This window comes from Ascidia mentula, chromosome 6 (assembly GCF_947561715.1).
Source record: "Ascidia mentula chromosome 6, kaAscMent1.1, whole genome shotgun sequence".
Classification (NCBI taxonomy): Eukaryota; Metazoa; Chordata; class Ascidiacea; order Phlebobranchia; family Ascidiidae; genus Ascidia; species Ascidia mentula.
This window is the reverse complement of record NC_138571.1, coordinates 10,051,195-10,067,668: the sequence shown is the minus strand read 5'-3', so window position 1 is coordinate 10,067,668 and position 16,474 is coordinate 10,051,195. Positions and strand designations below refer to the sequence as shown.

At 37.9% G+C, this 16,474-nt stretch overlaps 3 protein-coding genes across 4 annotated transcripts; 1 reads left to right on the top strand and 2 right to left on the bottom strand.

Moving 5' to 3' along the window:
• Positions 1-634: 634 nt before the first annotated feature.
• LOC145907164 (uncharacterized) lies at positions 635-4,533 on the top strand. Its single transcript, XM_082994595.1, has 5 exons — positions 635-713; positions 1,354-1,538; positions 1,851-2,140; positions 2,670-2,858; positions 3,084-4,533. The coding sequence occupies exons 1-5, from the start codon at positions 635-637 to the stop codon at positions 4,531-4,533; spliced, it is 2,193 nt and encodes a 730-aa protein (XP_082850721.1).
• Positions 4,534-4,551: 18 nt separating this feature from the next.
• Positions 4,552-5,450, bottom strand: LOC145905939 (large ribosomal subunit protein uL11m-like). Its single transcript, XM_082993269.1, has one exon. The coding sequence runs from the start codon at positions 5,402-5,404 to the stop codon at positions 4,808-4,810; it is 597 nt and encodes a 198-aa protein (XP_082849395.1). The 5' UTR covers positions 5,405-5,450; the 3' UTR covers positions 4,552-4,807.
• A 1,616-nt stretch (positions 5,451-7,066) lies between these two features.
• Positions 7,067-14,975, bottom strand: LOC145905946 (uncharacterized). Of its 2 annotated transcripts, none has more exons than XM_082993278.1 (17): positions 14,776-14,975; positions 14,538-14,674; positions 13,186-13,396; positions 12,754-12,980; positions 12,320-12,485; positions 11,856-12,016; positions 11,711-11,793; positions 10,690-10,807; positions 10,489-10,625; positions 10,137-10,250; positions 9,819-9,964; positions 9,584-9,704; positions 8,879-9,098; positions 8,528-8,633; positions 7,971-8,068; positions 7,479-7,568; positions 7,067-7,404 (listed from the first exon to the last, which is right to left on the bottom strand). In XM_082993278.1, the coding sequence occupies exons 1-17, from the start codon at positions 14,864-14,866 to the stop codon at positions 7,318-7,320; spliced, it is 2,313 nt and encodes a 770-aa protein (XP_082849404.1). In that variant the 5' UTR covers positions 14,867-14,975; the 3' UTR covers positions 7,067-7,317. The 2 variants fall into 2 exon arrangements, with proteins under 2 accessions (XP_082849404.1, XP_082849405.1); XM_082993279.1 differs by having other exon boundaries at positions 13,207-13,396.
• Between the last annotated feature and the right edge of the window lie 1,499 nt (positions 14,976-16,474).

Genomic DNA, 16,474 nt, shown 5'->3' with positions numbered 1-16,474 from the left:
TGTATATTACCTTAAAATTCGTGCGCATGTAATCATATTAACCGCGATTTTTTTGTAAAAAACACTGAAAATGTCATTAACTGTCACTCCTGAAACTAATCTGTGTGTCCCGTGTTAAAGATGGATTGAAATCTAAAATTTTACGGTGTTTTCAACATACGGAGTTATCCGGGGCGTTGACATATAGGCAACAAACGAATATTGTCCTTACTGAAATGTCCTAGTGATGTATATGTTTGTTTTAATTGTCTTTTATTTCTCTAATTTTGTCTATTGCAAGTTTTCTAGCTGTTTTGGCGTCTGAATACAATTATGCTTAATTTTCATAACAATTATATTAAGTTTATGATTAGTTTTGATAGCAACAGAGTCGTAGATTTTGTATTTGCTACAACTGCAGTCAACGCATTCAGACGCTATGATAGAACAGTCCCATCTACCATCTTGCTCTGTGGTGTGTTTTATCTGTTGAAATGGTTTTTTGAAGTTGTGTCTTTTCATTCGAACAAAGGATCGAACGTCACCAGGCAGTCAATAAAACAGCAATCTGTTTGAACTTTGAATCAACGGCTTTCGCTACGAAAACAAATATCTCAGCCTTTGATTGATGTCATTTGGTTTATTTGTCAAAAAAATGATTTTGCCAAACCTAGGGCAAGATTTTAATGAGATCAAAGAGCAAATAATCCCAGATGAAAAAGAGATTTTGCTATGTGAGATCAATGGATAATCTGATTGCGTAATCATAACTGTGCAAGGTTGGCTTATTTGCTGCTGCAGTATAAAGTCTTGTTTTTTCGAAGTTTTGTCAATTTAAAAGGCAAATATATCTCAGTTACAAATACCTTCCAAAGCAACAATAGTGGGCACTAGACCCCGCACTGGCTATAACATCTCACATTCCCCTCTTATGGAACCTGAACATCGCAAACAAGCCAAACCATCTGATTGAAATAAAAAACGTGAATATTTTTGCCAGCGTTATCTTGACATTTTGTAACTTAATAGATGTTGGGAACCACTTGTACCTGTAGGTCAGATTAAGTTATAAATGGAAATAACAGGTGGCCCTGGTTAGGTAAAAGATTTGCTTTCATTTGGGGCTGCTTTCGGTTTCGAACATCGTATGTTCTTTCTTGGTGTCACAGAGAAGGAGAATTGCAGTGGTAGCCTATAACACTTCTATAATATTTTTCACGGCACAGAGTACAGTTGAAGAAACCCGGATTTAAACTTGAATTTTTTGTGCATTGGTAAAATTTCAAAACAAAAATATGTGTGACGTCACAAAGGAGCAAAAATCACAGTCAGCCAGTCAAAAATAGTGATCTCAAAACTGCAGGTTCATTTTAGCTTCGCAAGGAAAATCGGTTAAAATGTTAAACGCATCTACAAAGATATCGTTTCACAGTGATGATTTGTTGACCAACGACCTTTCAGGACAACTTGTGACAGCGTTCACACTGTTCGACGTCGTCATGGTTTACATCATCATGGTTTATTTAGCTTGGTCAAAAGACCGCAAGGTCGCAGCGGAGGTAATACTAATATAATTAGGCACACCTGCGAATTGGAGTACTTTGGCTTCATGTAAAAACTTAAGAATTTGTTTCAGCTATTGGGTGAACTATCAGTTTCCTGTTTGTAACGTTTTAAATTGTTTTTTTTACCAAAAAAGGCAAGGTAAATTTACTTGATCTAAACTAGGAAGTTACCAAGGTCGAATTTTGAAAAATCTCCGAGAATTTTTGTGTGTGCTTTTACCTTCTGAAAATCAAACTATGTTACTACTTTGCAAGTCCTTGTTTCGTTCCTCAACAATTATCGTTTAATTATCTTTGTATCTTCAGCGGCAGCCAACATTTCTACCCAAAAGACCACCTTTCGGTTTTCGCATGTACGCTATTCTCCTGGAGACGGGCCAGAGTCCCGCTGGGGGTACTACGTCACAAGTTTATCTGCGCATGTGCGGAAAGCTTACTACGTCACCGGCGTTTACCCTGACGTGTACAAACGAGCAGGGGAGAAGGCTGTTCGCGAGTCAAAACAAGGATCTATTTTTAGTTGCTCTTCCACATTACCTTGGAGGTATTGAAGCGTTTGAGGTGGTGACTGACAGAAGTGGAGAATGCCCGCCTTGGTACGTTGAGACGATGTATTGCTGCGCTACAGTTACATTACAGTCAATCTTGATGTATTATTCACGATTTTTGCTCCGAAAGATGGTTAATATATGCATTTTGTGATGTGTGCTAAAATAAGACCAATTTTGTATGAGCTGGGCCTTATGCATAACTGCAGGGGAAATGGATGTTACATAATGCTGACCCATTTCGTCAAATAGAATCAAGTCTAGATTAGTAAAATCGTATGGAAATATATACTGGGCGATCAACGTGTGCGTTGTTTTGTTTCTGTTTTTAATATATTAAATTATTGTGGGAATTACTCTTCTGGTACTTAAGTTTTGAAAGTGTTTATTAAAACCAACGTTTCAATAACACTTTTGTAACTTAAGTGCCAGAAGAGAAATACCTATTACTTATTATACCTGGCAGCAAAAATAGCAGTATAAATTAATGCACTGAATTAAAATAAATCCCCTCAATCGCACATAGAACTACTTCCCAACGTAACAACAATAACTAAGCCAACTGATTTTGCAATAGGTTTCTGCGTAGCATCCGTGCAATGTGTCTGGACAACGGAAAGTGTTGGAAAAGTAAAGTCGGCGCTTGGCTTAGGGGAGACAAAAAACCTTACAGGATCAAAGCGGACCTTATAGGAGCTCTTAGCACCAAAGATTATCTAAATAAAGTGATGCGACTCAACCATGTATGGCTTTTTCCCTGGTACAGGTAAAGCTTAAAATAGTTCATATACAGCAGCGAAAGAACGCCTTTTTTAGGCAACACACATTGAAACAAATTTAAACGGTAAAATATTTTTAAGTTAGCATATGATGTGCTGTCTGCCTATTGGATTTATTTGCATTATTTCACCAATTTTGTTTTAAAGAAACTCGGAACTGTGTTGGACCATTATATATCTATTTGGAACATTTCCAAGCAGTTATATTTCAGATCGCTCGGTTCGTCTTTCACAAGCCTGCAGCGGTGGGGAATCCACTGGGCGTCCGTCGGCCTTGGGCTCGCCGGTGCTCATTATCTGCTCTACGACGAAGCTATGCTGCACAACCTCAGTGTAGGAAGAGTCGAATTTCCCCACTCCAGCACTCACCAGATTGTAGCAGCCGGCTTCGCAGGGGCCGCATTGTCAGTGATTAGTGCAAGTATCTTACGATTCATCGCACGAATCAGTGCCGATTTGAATGTTTGGCCGCGGGTCGACGACAAAGATGACTTCGAACACCTTCTGAAAGGTTTGGAATTCGCGTTCGGGGCAGTGGTGTGTACTCCGCAGGAGCAGTACTCCGAGTGCCTCGGAAATGTGAACCTAACGCCCGACCAAATTCGCAAACTCTACCACGACTTAGAAAACCAGTCGTCTGATCACATAGATGTAAAAGCTAACAGATCAAGGTATAGCAGGAATGATAACAACGTAGAGCTCGCTTCCAGCTCTTACTTCGTTCCTACGTCACGCATGATGGCTCATGAACGCGGCTTCCGACCGAGTGTAGAGATGTTGCGGAACAATATACGCGATTCTGATGAAGACTCGGATAGAAGCGATCACCAAAAGCAAGGACTAGGGGCTTTTATAAGGAGGTTATGGGGCAGAGAGTCGATGAGCAGTAGTAGCGACGAGAGAGTGGGCAAGAGGTGGTCTGGCACGATACCTAGTGTGTCTGCACGAGTAGCCAGCGGCAGCGATTCCTTAACGTCCAATGATTCCTTTAAAAGAAGGCCGTTGGGCTGCGCCACAGATGGATACGACTCGTTGTCTGAAGGCGAATCTGACCAAGAAATGGCGACTCGGTCGACAAAAACCGACTCTGAGATTGATCTGGTGCGCAGGCCGTCCTACATATACGACATAGCACCCAAATGGAACGACGAAGCGAGAGTTTGGGTGCAGGCGAAAAATGGAGGCAATGAGCACCACAGACTAATGAGAAATCGGTACGAGTGCACTGCTGGTGTAGGTACTGAGTGTTGTATGCGGCGCACACCCCCACCAACGGATGCAAGCGTCATTGAAAGATATTTGGCCGAGGAAGAGGAACTACCAGATGGTGGCATTGCAGGAAGGTGTCTTATTTTTACTCCATTGCTCGCACTCCTTTGCACTTTGGCAGGTTTAGGAGCTATGGGCTACATCGGCTATCAACGTTGGTTTCTACCCAATGCCGATACACTGATATATCTCTATGCTGTTCTTCTTTTTTTAGCTGTGCAACCGATTTTTGCAACAGCAGATGCCTTTTTCTGGGCATTGCTTGCTTCATGGCGACGTAGAAGTAAAATTTTAGCTGCAAGAAATCAAAATGCAAGACTTTTGTATGCAATACCTGAAGAAAGTACACAAAGTTTTTCATCAGGCAAGTTGCCAAGTACTTCTGTTCAATAAATCACTGTAACTTCAAAATATGTGATGATCTGCTTATTGGTAAAAAAGCAAATTTCAAATACATACAAGTAAAAAAAATTCCTTACAACATAAAGTAAGTTTAGTTGTTAAACTTTTGTTTATGCTGAAGAAACAGTGTAGAATTTAAAGGCAAATTAATTTTAATACCCAGTATTAATTTTGTTAACTGCTGCAAAACCAACAAGTTCAAGTGAGATTTGCACAAAAACATCAATGGTGAGAAACTAAAACAAGATATATATATAGAGAAGTGTTACTTTTTCCCCTTCTTTTTTAACTTCTCGGCAGCTTCTGCTAAAGCCTTTTCTTTATTTGCCTTTTGCATCATGCGTTTCTTGTTTTCATTTTCAAGAAATGTTTTATAATCATCAGCATTTACCTCTCGCTCGATTTTTATGCCTGTTTTCCAGGCTTGCTGAGCTACTAGTATGCACATTTCTTCTAACGTTGTGCTTCGGTTTTTAATATTCTCTTGCTGCAATTTAACTTTGGCAATTTCATACACATGCTTATGGGTTATTTTTCCACTAATTTGCCCTGTTGATTTGGATCCTTTGCGTATGCCTGCTGCTTGCATCAACAGATAGGATGTTTTTGGTTCTCGAAGCTCAATCCGAAATCGTTTTCCATCTATATGTATACGTACAGGGGTGGGTATTCCAGGTTTTTGGTCCTTCGTCATATTATTAAACTCCTCTACAAATTTAGCAGCAGTTACTCCGAACTTTGTAAGGTTGGTTCCAAAGGGAGGACTGGTAGATGCTCCACCACTTGGTATTATGGCTTTCATAATGTTGGGATGAAAAATCTTTTTTGCTTGCTTCGAAGCTTTAGTTAATTTTGAAGACATTTTTACCAAAACTCTACAAAACACAACAAACTGAAATCCACATTATAAGCCAGTTGTAACGGTTTAGCACACTTACGTAGACAAGTCGGTTCACGAGAGAATTGATGTTTTGAAATGGAAGAAGGCAAATCTTCTCTCTCTCTCACACTTTGATGCTGTTGAGCTTTCTTTCTTGGCGCGTTGTCTGGTATCGTGATCGTTGTACTTTTTTTAAGTTTTGTATAAATATAGTCGTTTAGATAATTGATTTAGGTTATTACATTAGTTTGGGTATTTAGTTAATTTTTGTTAGGATGAGATGAGTGAGATGGATTTACGGTTAGTGTACATACGCCGCACCATATTAATTCTACAAGAAAATGATTATGAAAAACTCTTACTTCTGCTTGATGCTTCACATCCTGGATGGAATCCCCGAGTGTAGGGCAGACGAACTGTTAATTCGTTAAGTTACCGCCAAGAAAGCTCAGCCGTGTGTGTGTGAGAGAGAGAAAGAGAGAGAGAGAGAGAAGAAGAAGAAGAAGGGATTTGCTTTCTTCCTTTTCAAAACATCAAGTCTCTCGTGACCCGACTTGTCTACGTAAGTGTGCTAAACGTTGTAACGCATGAGTGAGTTGAGTGGTCATGGTTTGTGAATTGTCGCGTGTCGCTTTAATTACAAACGGCGCCCAACAGAGATAACTTTAATTTTTCAATGCAAAACTGTACAAAAAAAAATTACAAAAACTGTGCCGGTGCTTGAATAAATGCGAGATTGTAGGATGAAATAAAATAAGTGCAGTTCACGATCGGTCTTGGAAACGACACGGTACAGTGCGCGCGCACACCAGTAGAAGCTAAGTTGCTGTCTATGCTTATGTTCTAATAATCTATTTCTTTGCTTTAAAGCTTTTGATAAGAGTCTTTCATATATTAAGCATGTCAACCGTCGTGCGATGTGCTGTGACTGTTTTACGTAACAGCGTTCTGACCACAGCCAAGGTAAATGCTGGTTTCAAGTCCAGCACATGTGAAATTATCCCATCAGCAGCAAGTTCTGCAGTGTTGATTCAAGCAGCAGGTTTCAAAAGATATGTTGCCGTACACAGACGTTGCCCAGATTGCAAAATGTTAAAGATCAACAATAAACTGACGGTTTTATGTGATACTCACCCAAGGCATAAACAGATACAACAAGGTCGAAGGGGCAGTAAACAATTACACACAACTTACCCTTGGAGATGGCCTGACCCCTTCGACAAAAAGTACGGATCAAGATTCCAATGGGACAGATATGAAGCAGCTTTCGAGAAATAATGACTTTGTGGGCAAAATCTTTCACTCAGTTCTAGACGTTTAAAAAAATGCTTTTACCATTTGGCTTTTTTTTAAGTAAAAGTGCAGTTGTGATTATTTATTATGTGTCACTTGACAATGGATTCCAATACACTATAAACATCATTTTGGGCAGTAGAAATCTGTCTATATATGTAATACACAATGAAAAAGTTTTTGACATCAAATTAAACTACAGTGACGGAAGACATTGTTGAACATGTATTCAAAAGTTGAGTGAGTTATGTAAGACCTTATGGACCAAATCACATTGTCATGCTTTTGTTTCCTTAAACTAAAGAAGTAAAAAATGGACAAGAAGAAACTTCACTATGTTTGTCATTCTGTTTTGAACCATTTATTACGATAAAACAAATAACAGCATTCATACAACATAGATAAGTGAAACTCAAAAGAAACACAGTGACAAGGGGTTCAACTTGGTGATTTTGTAGTCCACACATTTATCAAGTAAGAGTCATCTTGAGTAGCAGCATGTGACAGTAACTTTCTACACAAAACGGTGTTAAAAAAATTTTAGTGTAGGAGTTACTATCGTTGCAGAAATTGGCTGTAGGTTACCACGATACCGGAGTCTTTCAGGTTTTGGGTGTGTTTGAAACGTCCTCCTCTTGAATAATCAGAATTCTTCCATCTTGTTTTTTTATTAGAATTTCTCCGTTTTCCTTAATATTAAGTAAAATATATGCAACAGAAGTGTCACAAACATACAAAAGTTGGACATAATCCTATCTGATACCTGTATCAAAACGAGGTCACCAGGCTCTTGTATCTGTTGCAGAAGTAAGTCTTCCTGACTTCCAACAGCCAGTATCTTCTGGTCATCCATCTTTCAAAAAATAAGAAAAACTTATCAAAGTGATCAGTTCCCATTTCACTCATAAATAAAGCCATTTTCCAAAGTCAAACATAACTAACACTGTGAAGTCCAACATAGCAAACTATGTATCAAAAAGAATTAAAATCAAAGACGGCAACTCAGTGTTATGAAACTATAGGAAATTTTAAATTGCCGTCAGCTGATTTATTAGCAAACTAGAAAAATCAATTTTGTCTTCTGCACGGGCATCATCAGTTTCTTATTCAAATAGTTCATTTAAAAAAGATTGACTTATTATCAAAACAGAAAATTGGTGTTGCTGATCAAATACAATGCCAACCAGAGGGCTAGATTCTGGAAAAATTAAGAAACCAGTCTTAATATCAAAGACAATTCATAATTAATAAATACATTTTGAACAGGAGTGTTGTCAGGTATGGTGAGAAGTTGAAGCCGTCCATTTGTTTTGTTGGTTTGGTCTTGTTCCTCTTGGACTGGAGTCACCATAACTAATAATTGTAAAAGATCATCATAGGTTTTCTACTGGGTTCCGTATTGATGATATTTCGTGTGCAATCACAAAAAATACAAGGACTCCAACTCGTTTAATTGTTTGATGTATTTATGGCCAGCAACTTAGGTAACGTCGAACTGGTGATGTTTGCAAAAAAAAATTACTTGGATTCAAGGCCGAACAATTCCATTTAAGGTATTCGATCTGAATATTAGTGATGTCATACCTGTGACCATTTTACCTGAAGTGAAATACACTTTTGAACAAAAATATTTTACTGAGTCTGAGCATTATTAAACAGTCTCCACTACCCTGGTTCCCAACTATTGCAGAAAGAAGCAGTTTCTCCAGCCAAAACTAGCCTTTGTTTACAATATTATGTGTTGTAGGGAGTACAAATATAATTAGTAATTACTGTATGCTAATTTAAAAGCTACCTTACAACCCAGTTTACCTTGTTGATTATTTTCCTTTGTGTCAGCCGAAACCCTCTCAATTCTGAAGACAATGTTTTCGGTTGTTTCTGTCATCATCATCTTGGACTTATCCCTGTCTTCCGACTAAAACAAATTACACTTTGCTTACAGACAGTTTTCTACATTCAAGTTAAAATCAACTTTTAGTGCAACACATTAGGTATTCAACACACAGTTATAGTTTATACCAGACTTGGCACACCTCTCCTTAAAAAACTATGCAAGTTTAGAAGATAGGACTTGAGTTGGCACATGTAATGCTTAAATTAAATGCACTTATTATTCCAAAAAAACAAGTTTACACTGGTCAATGGAAGCAGCATACTTACTGCTTCTTGTTCGGCATGTAATGTAGTCAGAACATTTTGACAAAGGTTGACAATAGCAGTCGATTGGTCAGCATTGGTTGTGCTATCTGGTTGGTGTTGTTTGAAGTGTTGGTTAAGTGCGTACCGATCTGGTGTTGTATAATGACAAAGACCACAAACAAATTGCTCTCCAGTGTGCTTGCGTCGTATGTGGGTATCCAAGCAATGCTTTTGAATAGATCTGGAAACATTGTCACCTGTTAAACTTACGACCATGTGAGATGGCGGCAGCAATGGTTGCACTACACCAGCACAAAATGCTATGTTTTGTAGACAAAAGAAATTATGCACAATGCCAATGTCGGTTATGCCCTTGGTGAACCCATAGGAAAGGCAGGAGCGCTTGTGCAACAGTAAAAATATAATCAATGATGCAATAAGCGCAATTCTTTTAAATTGTATGTGACGCAATTACACAAACCGTCTGTTTTGCGACGATGCCTATTTTATGGCGCAATGTTATAAGGCTCGACCACGTGTCACAACAATGTAATAAAACACAACCAAGGAAACATCGTCGAAAATACAAGGGATTTCACCTTAAGAATTTTGACTTCTAAATGTGTGTGCTTATGAATATTTTTACGACAAACATAAGGGCCATCATCGATTTCTTTTGATAAAAAGTTTTCTACGATTTTGGACATAAATCAATAAGATCCGTACTTGTATTCACAAAAGGGACAGCAGTGTGGTTTTTCATTTGTGTGGCGACGCTTGTGCCTTCGTAACGAGGACTTGTCTGGTGTGGAATACTCGCACTGGTCACACTTGAATGGTTTCTCACCTGAGTCACAAATAAGACCAAACCATTGAAACTTTTAAAGGGCAATGTTACTGAAGTATTGTCAAGTATATTGAACAAATCAACTTTTTTTTCTTTTTCATAACCAATTGTTACCTGTATGCAAACGTTTATGCATGACAAGAGATTCTTTTAATCTGGTCGAGTGTCCGCAAAGGTCACAAACAAACGGCTTCACATCGGTGTGTATTTCCATGTGTTTGTCAAGATTACGTTTGTTTGAAAGATGCTTGCTGCAAACACTGAAAAAAAATGAACTTAAACTCTTCATTTTGCATTGCATGCACCAAAAAAGGCCCCTATTTCGATTTTTTTCAGACTGTTATATATTCTTGTCGTCTGCATGTCACAAAAAAAATAAATGTCATGTCATTTCCACTTAGAATAAAGAGACAAACCACATTTATGTCTTACTTGCAAACATATTTTGCACCATCAGTTTTTTTAACGTTTCCTGACGAATCGACACCAGGACAAACTCGACAGTGCGCAACCATATTTCTTCTGTGTTTAAATAATCTTGCACACCTAGAACGGAAAATGTATTTGCATGAAAATGCACATAGGTGTAATTGGTTTTTGTAATAAATCAAAGGCTTGTTGCTTTAATAATACACTAACACTTAATTTGATGACGCAGAGAAAAAAAGATCCCAATATAAGGTCAGATTCACTTAGAATTAATGAGCAAGTATTTACATTCATGCAGGTTTCTGGATAATTATAAGCACAAAATGAATAGGATTTGTTGGAACAGATTACCTACTTGGTACAAAGCCAGTCTTTTGTCTTACTGTGAACAAACATATGGGCAGTTAGATCACTTTTGTTGATGCATGAAAACACACACTGCGGACATTTGTGGGGTTTCTCAACACCATGTGTGAACAGATGATGGTACATCTAAAAAATGCAAAGCAATACATCAAGGTGGTAAAAGAATCACCACCAGTTTCATACAACCTACTTTAACCCAGTGTTGGGCTGTGAAGCTGCATTGATAACACTTAAACTCTTTGTCCAGGACAGTGTGGCAGTTCAGATGCATGTGCAAAGTCTCAGCATTGTAAAATCGAAGGTTGCATCTGTTCAAAATGATAGACTACCATTAGATTTAGGAAATAATGGAACAAGAGAAAAGGTAGCAGGCATTGGACACAAGGACGTAATGTATGATTAGTTGCAAGGTTACAAGTGTCAATTTGAGATTTTTAGCTACTGCAGTGATAGAAAAAAATATTTAAGCAACAGCAAGCATTAAAAAACATTGTAACAGAATACAAGTTGGATCATATTTGGTTTAAACTCAACAGATTAGAATTCCCTACAAAACAACAGCAAAGTGGGAGTTGTGAGTTACCTTGAAATAAAAATTTAAATTAATTATTTTAGATATGTTGATTCTTTTCAAATTGCGATTTCTCAGTCATTGTTCTTGCCACGGTCATTATGTCTAAAAGTTGATACATTAACTCTGAAGGGTAACACATTTTTTTTTTAAAAACATTGACAGAGATTTGACAAATAAATCTCTGTCACAGAGATCATATTGCTGAATACTGCCCTTTTGGCAAACTTTATTTGATTTACGTTTCTCAACGTTTCGGCTATTATGCAACAGCCTTCATCAGGAGGAAGAATGTAGCTGTTGCATAACAGCCGAAAGGTTGAAAAACGTAAATACAATAAAGTTTGCCAGAAGGGCAGTATTCAGCTATAAAATATGCCAGCATCAGTGACAATTTATTTACAGAGATTATAGACTAAAAACAAGCACACTGCTGTGTGACAATAGGTTACCAGTCTTTAAATATGTTTTTACATTTTAATTTTTAAGCAATGGCTTTTGGAGAACAAGAACAATTTGGACTTTAGCTGCCAAAGCTTGCAAAAAAAAATTCAAGCACAAAATATATATTGAAACACGTACATACAGGGATCATGTGAAACATTTAATAACAGACACTGCTTTTTAAGCAGCGTTCTACCTTGGACACTTGCGGGGTTTCGAAATTTTTCCACTTTCTTTCCCAAAAGCAGGTGAATAATTTTCTAAAGCTTCTTCATCATCCTAAAAAAAAAAACATAATTACTTTTTGAGGAAATAGATTGAATCTGGCAACATGAGCTTACAGCTTTCCGTTTCCTTGTATTTCTTGGCCGACGAAGAGGTTTGGTCTGGATCATCACTTCACGACATCCTTTACCTTTGCTGTCAACTGTTTCCTTCACAACTTCAAAGTTCATGTCAAGAATGGGTTGATGGCGTAGTATTTCTTCAGCACTCAAAAATGCTAAAATTGAGACATTTTTATGCCCTGAACTTGAACAACTATATACCGCTTTTATTATTTCATATGTTCATTTCTGCTTTTAATATTCCAAAATAATGCCAATGTATATATTACACAGAAAAATAGAGTTTACCATGTAAATCTAAAAGCAATACTTTTATAAAAAGGTACCTATTCTCCAGTGACATTTAAACGTTTACATTCTATCAACTGAACTAGATGAGCTTTCTAGGTGGATATCAACATTTCTTCAGGGTAAATATGCTCAAAAATGGTTTTGACAACATTTTGAAGCAAACTTACTTCTTACTGGATGCAAATCATCAGAATGGGGTAAAGATGATCTCTTCCCATCAGATTTGTTGCCAAGCAATGTGACAAGAATCTCATTGTCTTCATTATTGTTCATCATCAGGAGGTTGTCTGTACCATTCATCATTAGTTCACCATCATCCTCGGTCAAAATTATCTGAAAAAGTTAAAAGTTTTTTTAAAAAAAGAATAACACCAGCAAGTCAAGTTTTATCACAATGTAGGATTGTAAATTGAATAGAGTTTGGCCAACCCTTGTAGCTGGGTGGCAATGACATTTCATCTAGTCTTTTGACTTCCAATGACTGTTGCTATTGCAGCACAAGAAGAAATCAGTAAATTATTTCCAAATTCATGACACCTTACACAATAGTGTCTCAGCCTTTGTTAAATGAAAGAGGCTGTCAAGTTGTTATTCAACTCACAACTTGCTTCTCCACATCAGAACCTTCTTCTTCTTCTTCTTCTTCATCGTCCTCTTCACTATCTTGATTATCACTTGTCGATATGATAGCTGTCACCATGGGAACCTGGTTTGATTCCCCTCCATTGGTTTCAACACAAGGATGAATGATGGAGGATGATTTTGATAAACTTGAACCACCGACAACGAAACTGCGGATCATCTCCTCTGACAGCTCAGTGGTTGCACCTTGATAAAGTTTCAAAAATTTAAGCGGCAAACACACATTTTTGTCATTTGCAGTGCAATGCACATTATATTGTTGTGTCTTTTCAGTAAACCAAGCATATGCCTTACTTTGTAAATAACCATGTAAAACTGAAAGCGAGGATATTAAGATGCTATGAAAAACATCTTATAAAAGAACAAAAAAATTAGTTTTGTCTAAAAGTACAGATTAGTAAAGTTGTAATACCATCAACATTTATTGTAGATGTGGTGGTGGAAACTGACTGAGATATATTGGAAGTAGGCTGAATCGAAATGACACTTTCTCTTGAGACAGAATCATAATAAGGCATCTGAAGCTCAGAACAAGGGTTTAATGAGTTGAGTGTAGGACCTTGACCACTGGATTTCATCATTTGCTCACTTGAGCCGTTAGTCTACAAATGTTTCATAATATTACATCTTTGAAATACATGTTTCCGTGTGTCATGTCTGATATAGTACTGTTCAAATCTGCATTAGGTAAAATAGCAGTGTTCTAATGATTTACAATATTATATCAGGTCTATCTTTATATGCATAATAGTGTGTATATGTGATGTCAGAAAAGGCCATCACTGAGATGCACTCAAAAATTAAGTACTTAAAATTGATCAGGGAATATGCCTTATCAGCATAGGCGTCGATTCCTATCTCCCAGAGAAGGCCAGCCTATCCTGCAAAATACCCAGGTTAGGCTGCCTACGCTGGATTTGGAAAGTCTCCGCAGTTCTTTAAGCTGATATACCCGCAACGAGTGTGTCTTTTCTGTGTATTACACAATCTTACAAACTGCACTAAAACAGGAATAAACGACGCTTTATGATAGTTCAGTGAAATAACATTTTCGTAATGTAAGTCTTATGGTATTTACCAGGGGCGTATCCAGGAATTTTTAAAGGGGGGTCCAATTTTTTTAGGGAATTCCCCGATTTTCAGGTATAAACTAAGTGTAAACAATTGTGGGCGAGAATTGCAAAATACGAGCGCCGGTGTTCGCGCCAATCGTCATATAAACGATGGCTTTCCGGCTTGCGCAATTGTGAACTTGGCCACTGAAAAACGACGTTTCGTCCGTGAACTGACGAAAAATGACACTTGTTTCGTAACAATGCAACATGTTTGGTAACAATGCCAAGTGTTCGGTAACAATGCTCCCTGTTTGGGAAACAATGGCGAATGCAACACGATGCGGTTTTTAGGTCAACGTCAAAGAAAATTTCTGGTTTTCACGCGGATTTTGACAAAAAAATACAGTGGCGTTTGTTTAGTTATCAAAAAAGACCAAAATATTTCACAAAAGGGGGGGGGTCCGAACCCCTCGGACCCCCCCCCTGGATACGCCAATGGTATTTACTGTCGCTGAAGACATGTCTTTAAAAAACGGGAGTTTGTAGTGCTTAATAGTACTATTTATTCGCAATTAACGATCACCGAAGCGAAATCCTCCGCGCAAAAAACAAACTTTTCAATCTGGTTATGAGACATGGTAATCCTGTTTTATTTTATATTAAAACAATACTAAGCAGTATTTAACACCTGCTCTGTACTGCTATCATCAGGCCTATTGAATTGATCATCAATATCATCATTTCCACCAGAAGAAAACAGGTACATTGGAACACTTGTTGGAATAACAGTAACCTCAGATACAGGGCATGCAGTTTTCATTGGTTCTGAAAAGAAAATCATTTTATTTTGCACATCAAAACTACCATATTACTGAGGTCTACATACTGAGTATATTTACTACTTTTTGACATTTGACCATACGCACCGACATTATAGATGGAGTCAATGGTTTTGTTGCTGGACAAGGCATCGGTGACCTTTAGACATTGGTCGTCAACGTTTTCCGGGTCTAGCATTTTACAGCAAGTTCCAATACTGCCCGATACAGCGTGTTACACATTCTAAGCCCCTCCAAACCAAACCTATTTGTGTTTCTACAAGCTTTCGAAAACCTAATTTCTTACTTGGTGCAGAATCAAAATCGTTAAATCTTTTAAGTCGCATCACGCCTACGGTATGTCGCGCGACACAATATTTTTTGTTATACTGGGCTACAAGTTGACACTGGGTATACTAGGCTACAAGTTTAGGGAATAATTTTTTTGAAACAAGAAGAATATACTACATATAAGTTACCAGCTTCTTATGTCAAACAAAAAATCAACCTTGGTCGTTACGTTACAGCCCCTTCTCACCTGAAGGGTATTTTATTGCGTTTGTTCCTATAAATACAAGGAATTTTAACTATACAAATCACACAAATAAAGAACCATAAAACGAGCTGGTCTAAAGCTGGGGCAAAACAGTTTTTTTAATATTGTTTTTTATTTTAACCAGGAAGACTTTGAGTTTGCCAGAAGATGGTGTCAGATTTTACGAATGCAACCAGCATCGGGAGTTCATTGTATGGTTGGCCATCGGTGTCATAATTCGTCATACTGTACGCGTACCTTGAGCACGTCACAGAGCAAACCAGTGATGCAAAGGGCTTAGGTTTTCGGTTGAATGAGCGCACATGCGTGTGCTGTTGTCATGGCGAATTTTAGGGTGTTTGGGCCAGTTTTGGTGGGGTTTTGGGCCATTTCAATCAGGTAGTTACCTGCTGGTGGGTGCTGCTGAAAATCATGGTGAAAATGGAGCACAAAATTCAGGCAGTATTTGTGGAAAAAGGAATTGTTTAAGTGGCCAATCATTCGTGATTTTATGAAAGATCCATCCCATATCTACAAATTTTGATCAAAATTAGTCACTAGAAAAATGGTTTAGACACCCCCTGGGGGCATTTGCCCTCCTGGTTAGTCAATATTTTGACAAAAAAAGCAACAAAAATTGGAACTGGATTTTGCGTACAAATGAATCGTTCAACTACCCACTCATTTGCATTTTTTGTAAGTTCCAACTCTTCTCTATGCAATGGCATCAAATTTAGTTGCTGAAACAGTGCCGAAGCACCCATCTCCCCAGTGTTGTTTATACCCCCCTGTTGGTCATAAGATCTTCCAGGAGTCCTTCCTATGTACATTCTCATCGAGGAGCGAAATGTTTTTTTAAACTTTGAAGAATACTAGGTCCCTATGTAAGTCACAAGACCCATCAACGGTCATTGGGAAACAAGCGGAACAGTCGCTAGATGCATTACAGCAGAGGGCCTTGAAAATTATTTCTGCGCTTACTTGTACGCATGAACAGTAAATATACAAAAGTAAAAATGGGCACCGATATAAACCATAAGGGTTATGTAGTCAAGAATCCGATATTAAATGCGCCAAACTGTATAGTTTACCTCATTCCACCCCAAGCGTATATAGACTGTACATGAAATCGTCATTACGTAGCGATCACAAGCCTTGGTCGCGAAAAGATATACATCCAAGTCAATGTACTACAGAATGGAAAAACTATTCCTTGCTTCAACAAAAGTCTACAAAAATGTTTTTTTTGGCTCCATCCAGCAGCATGACTTC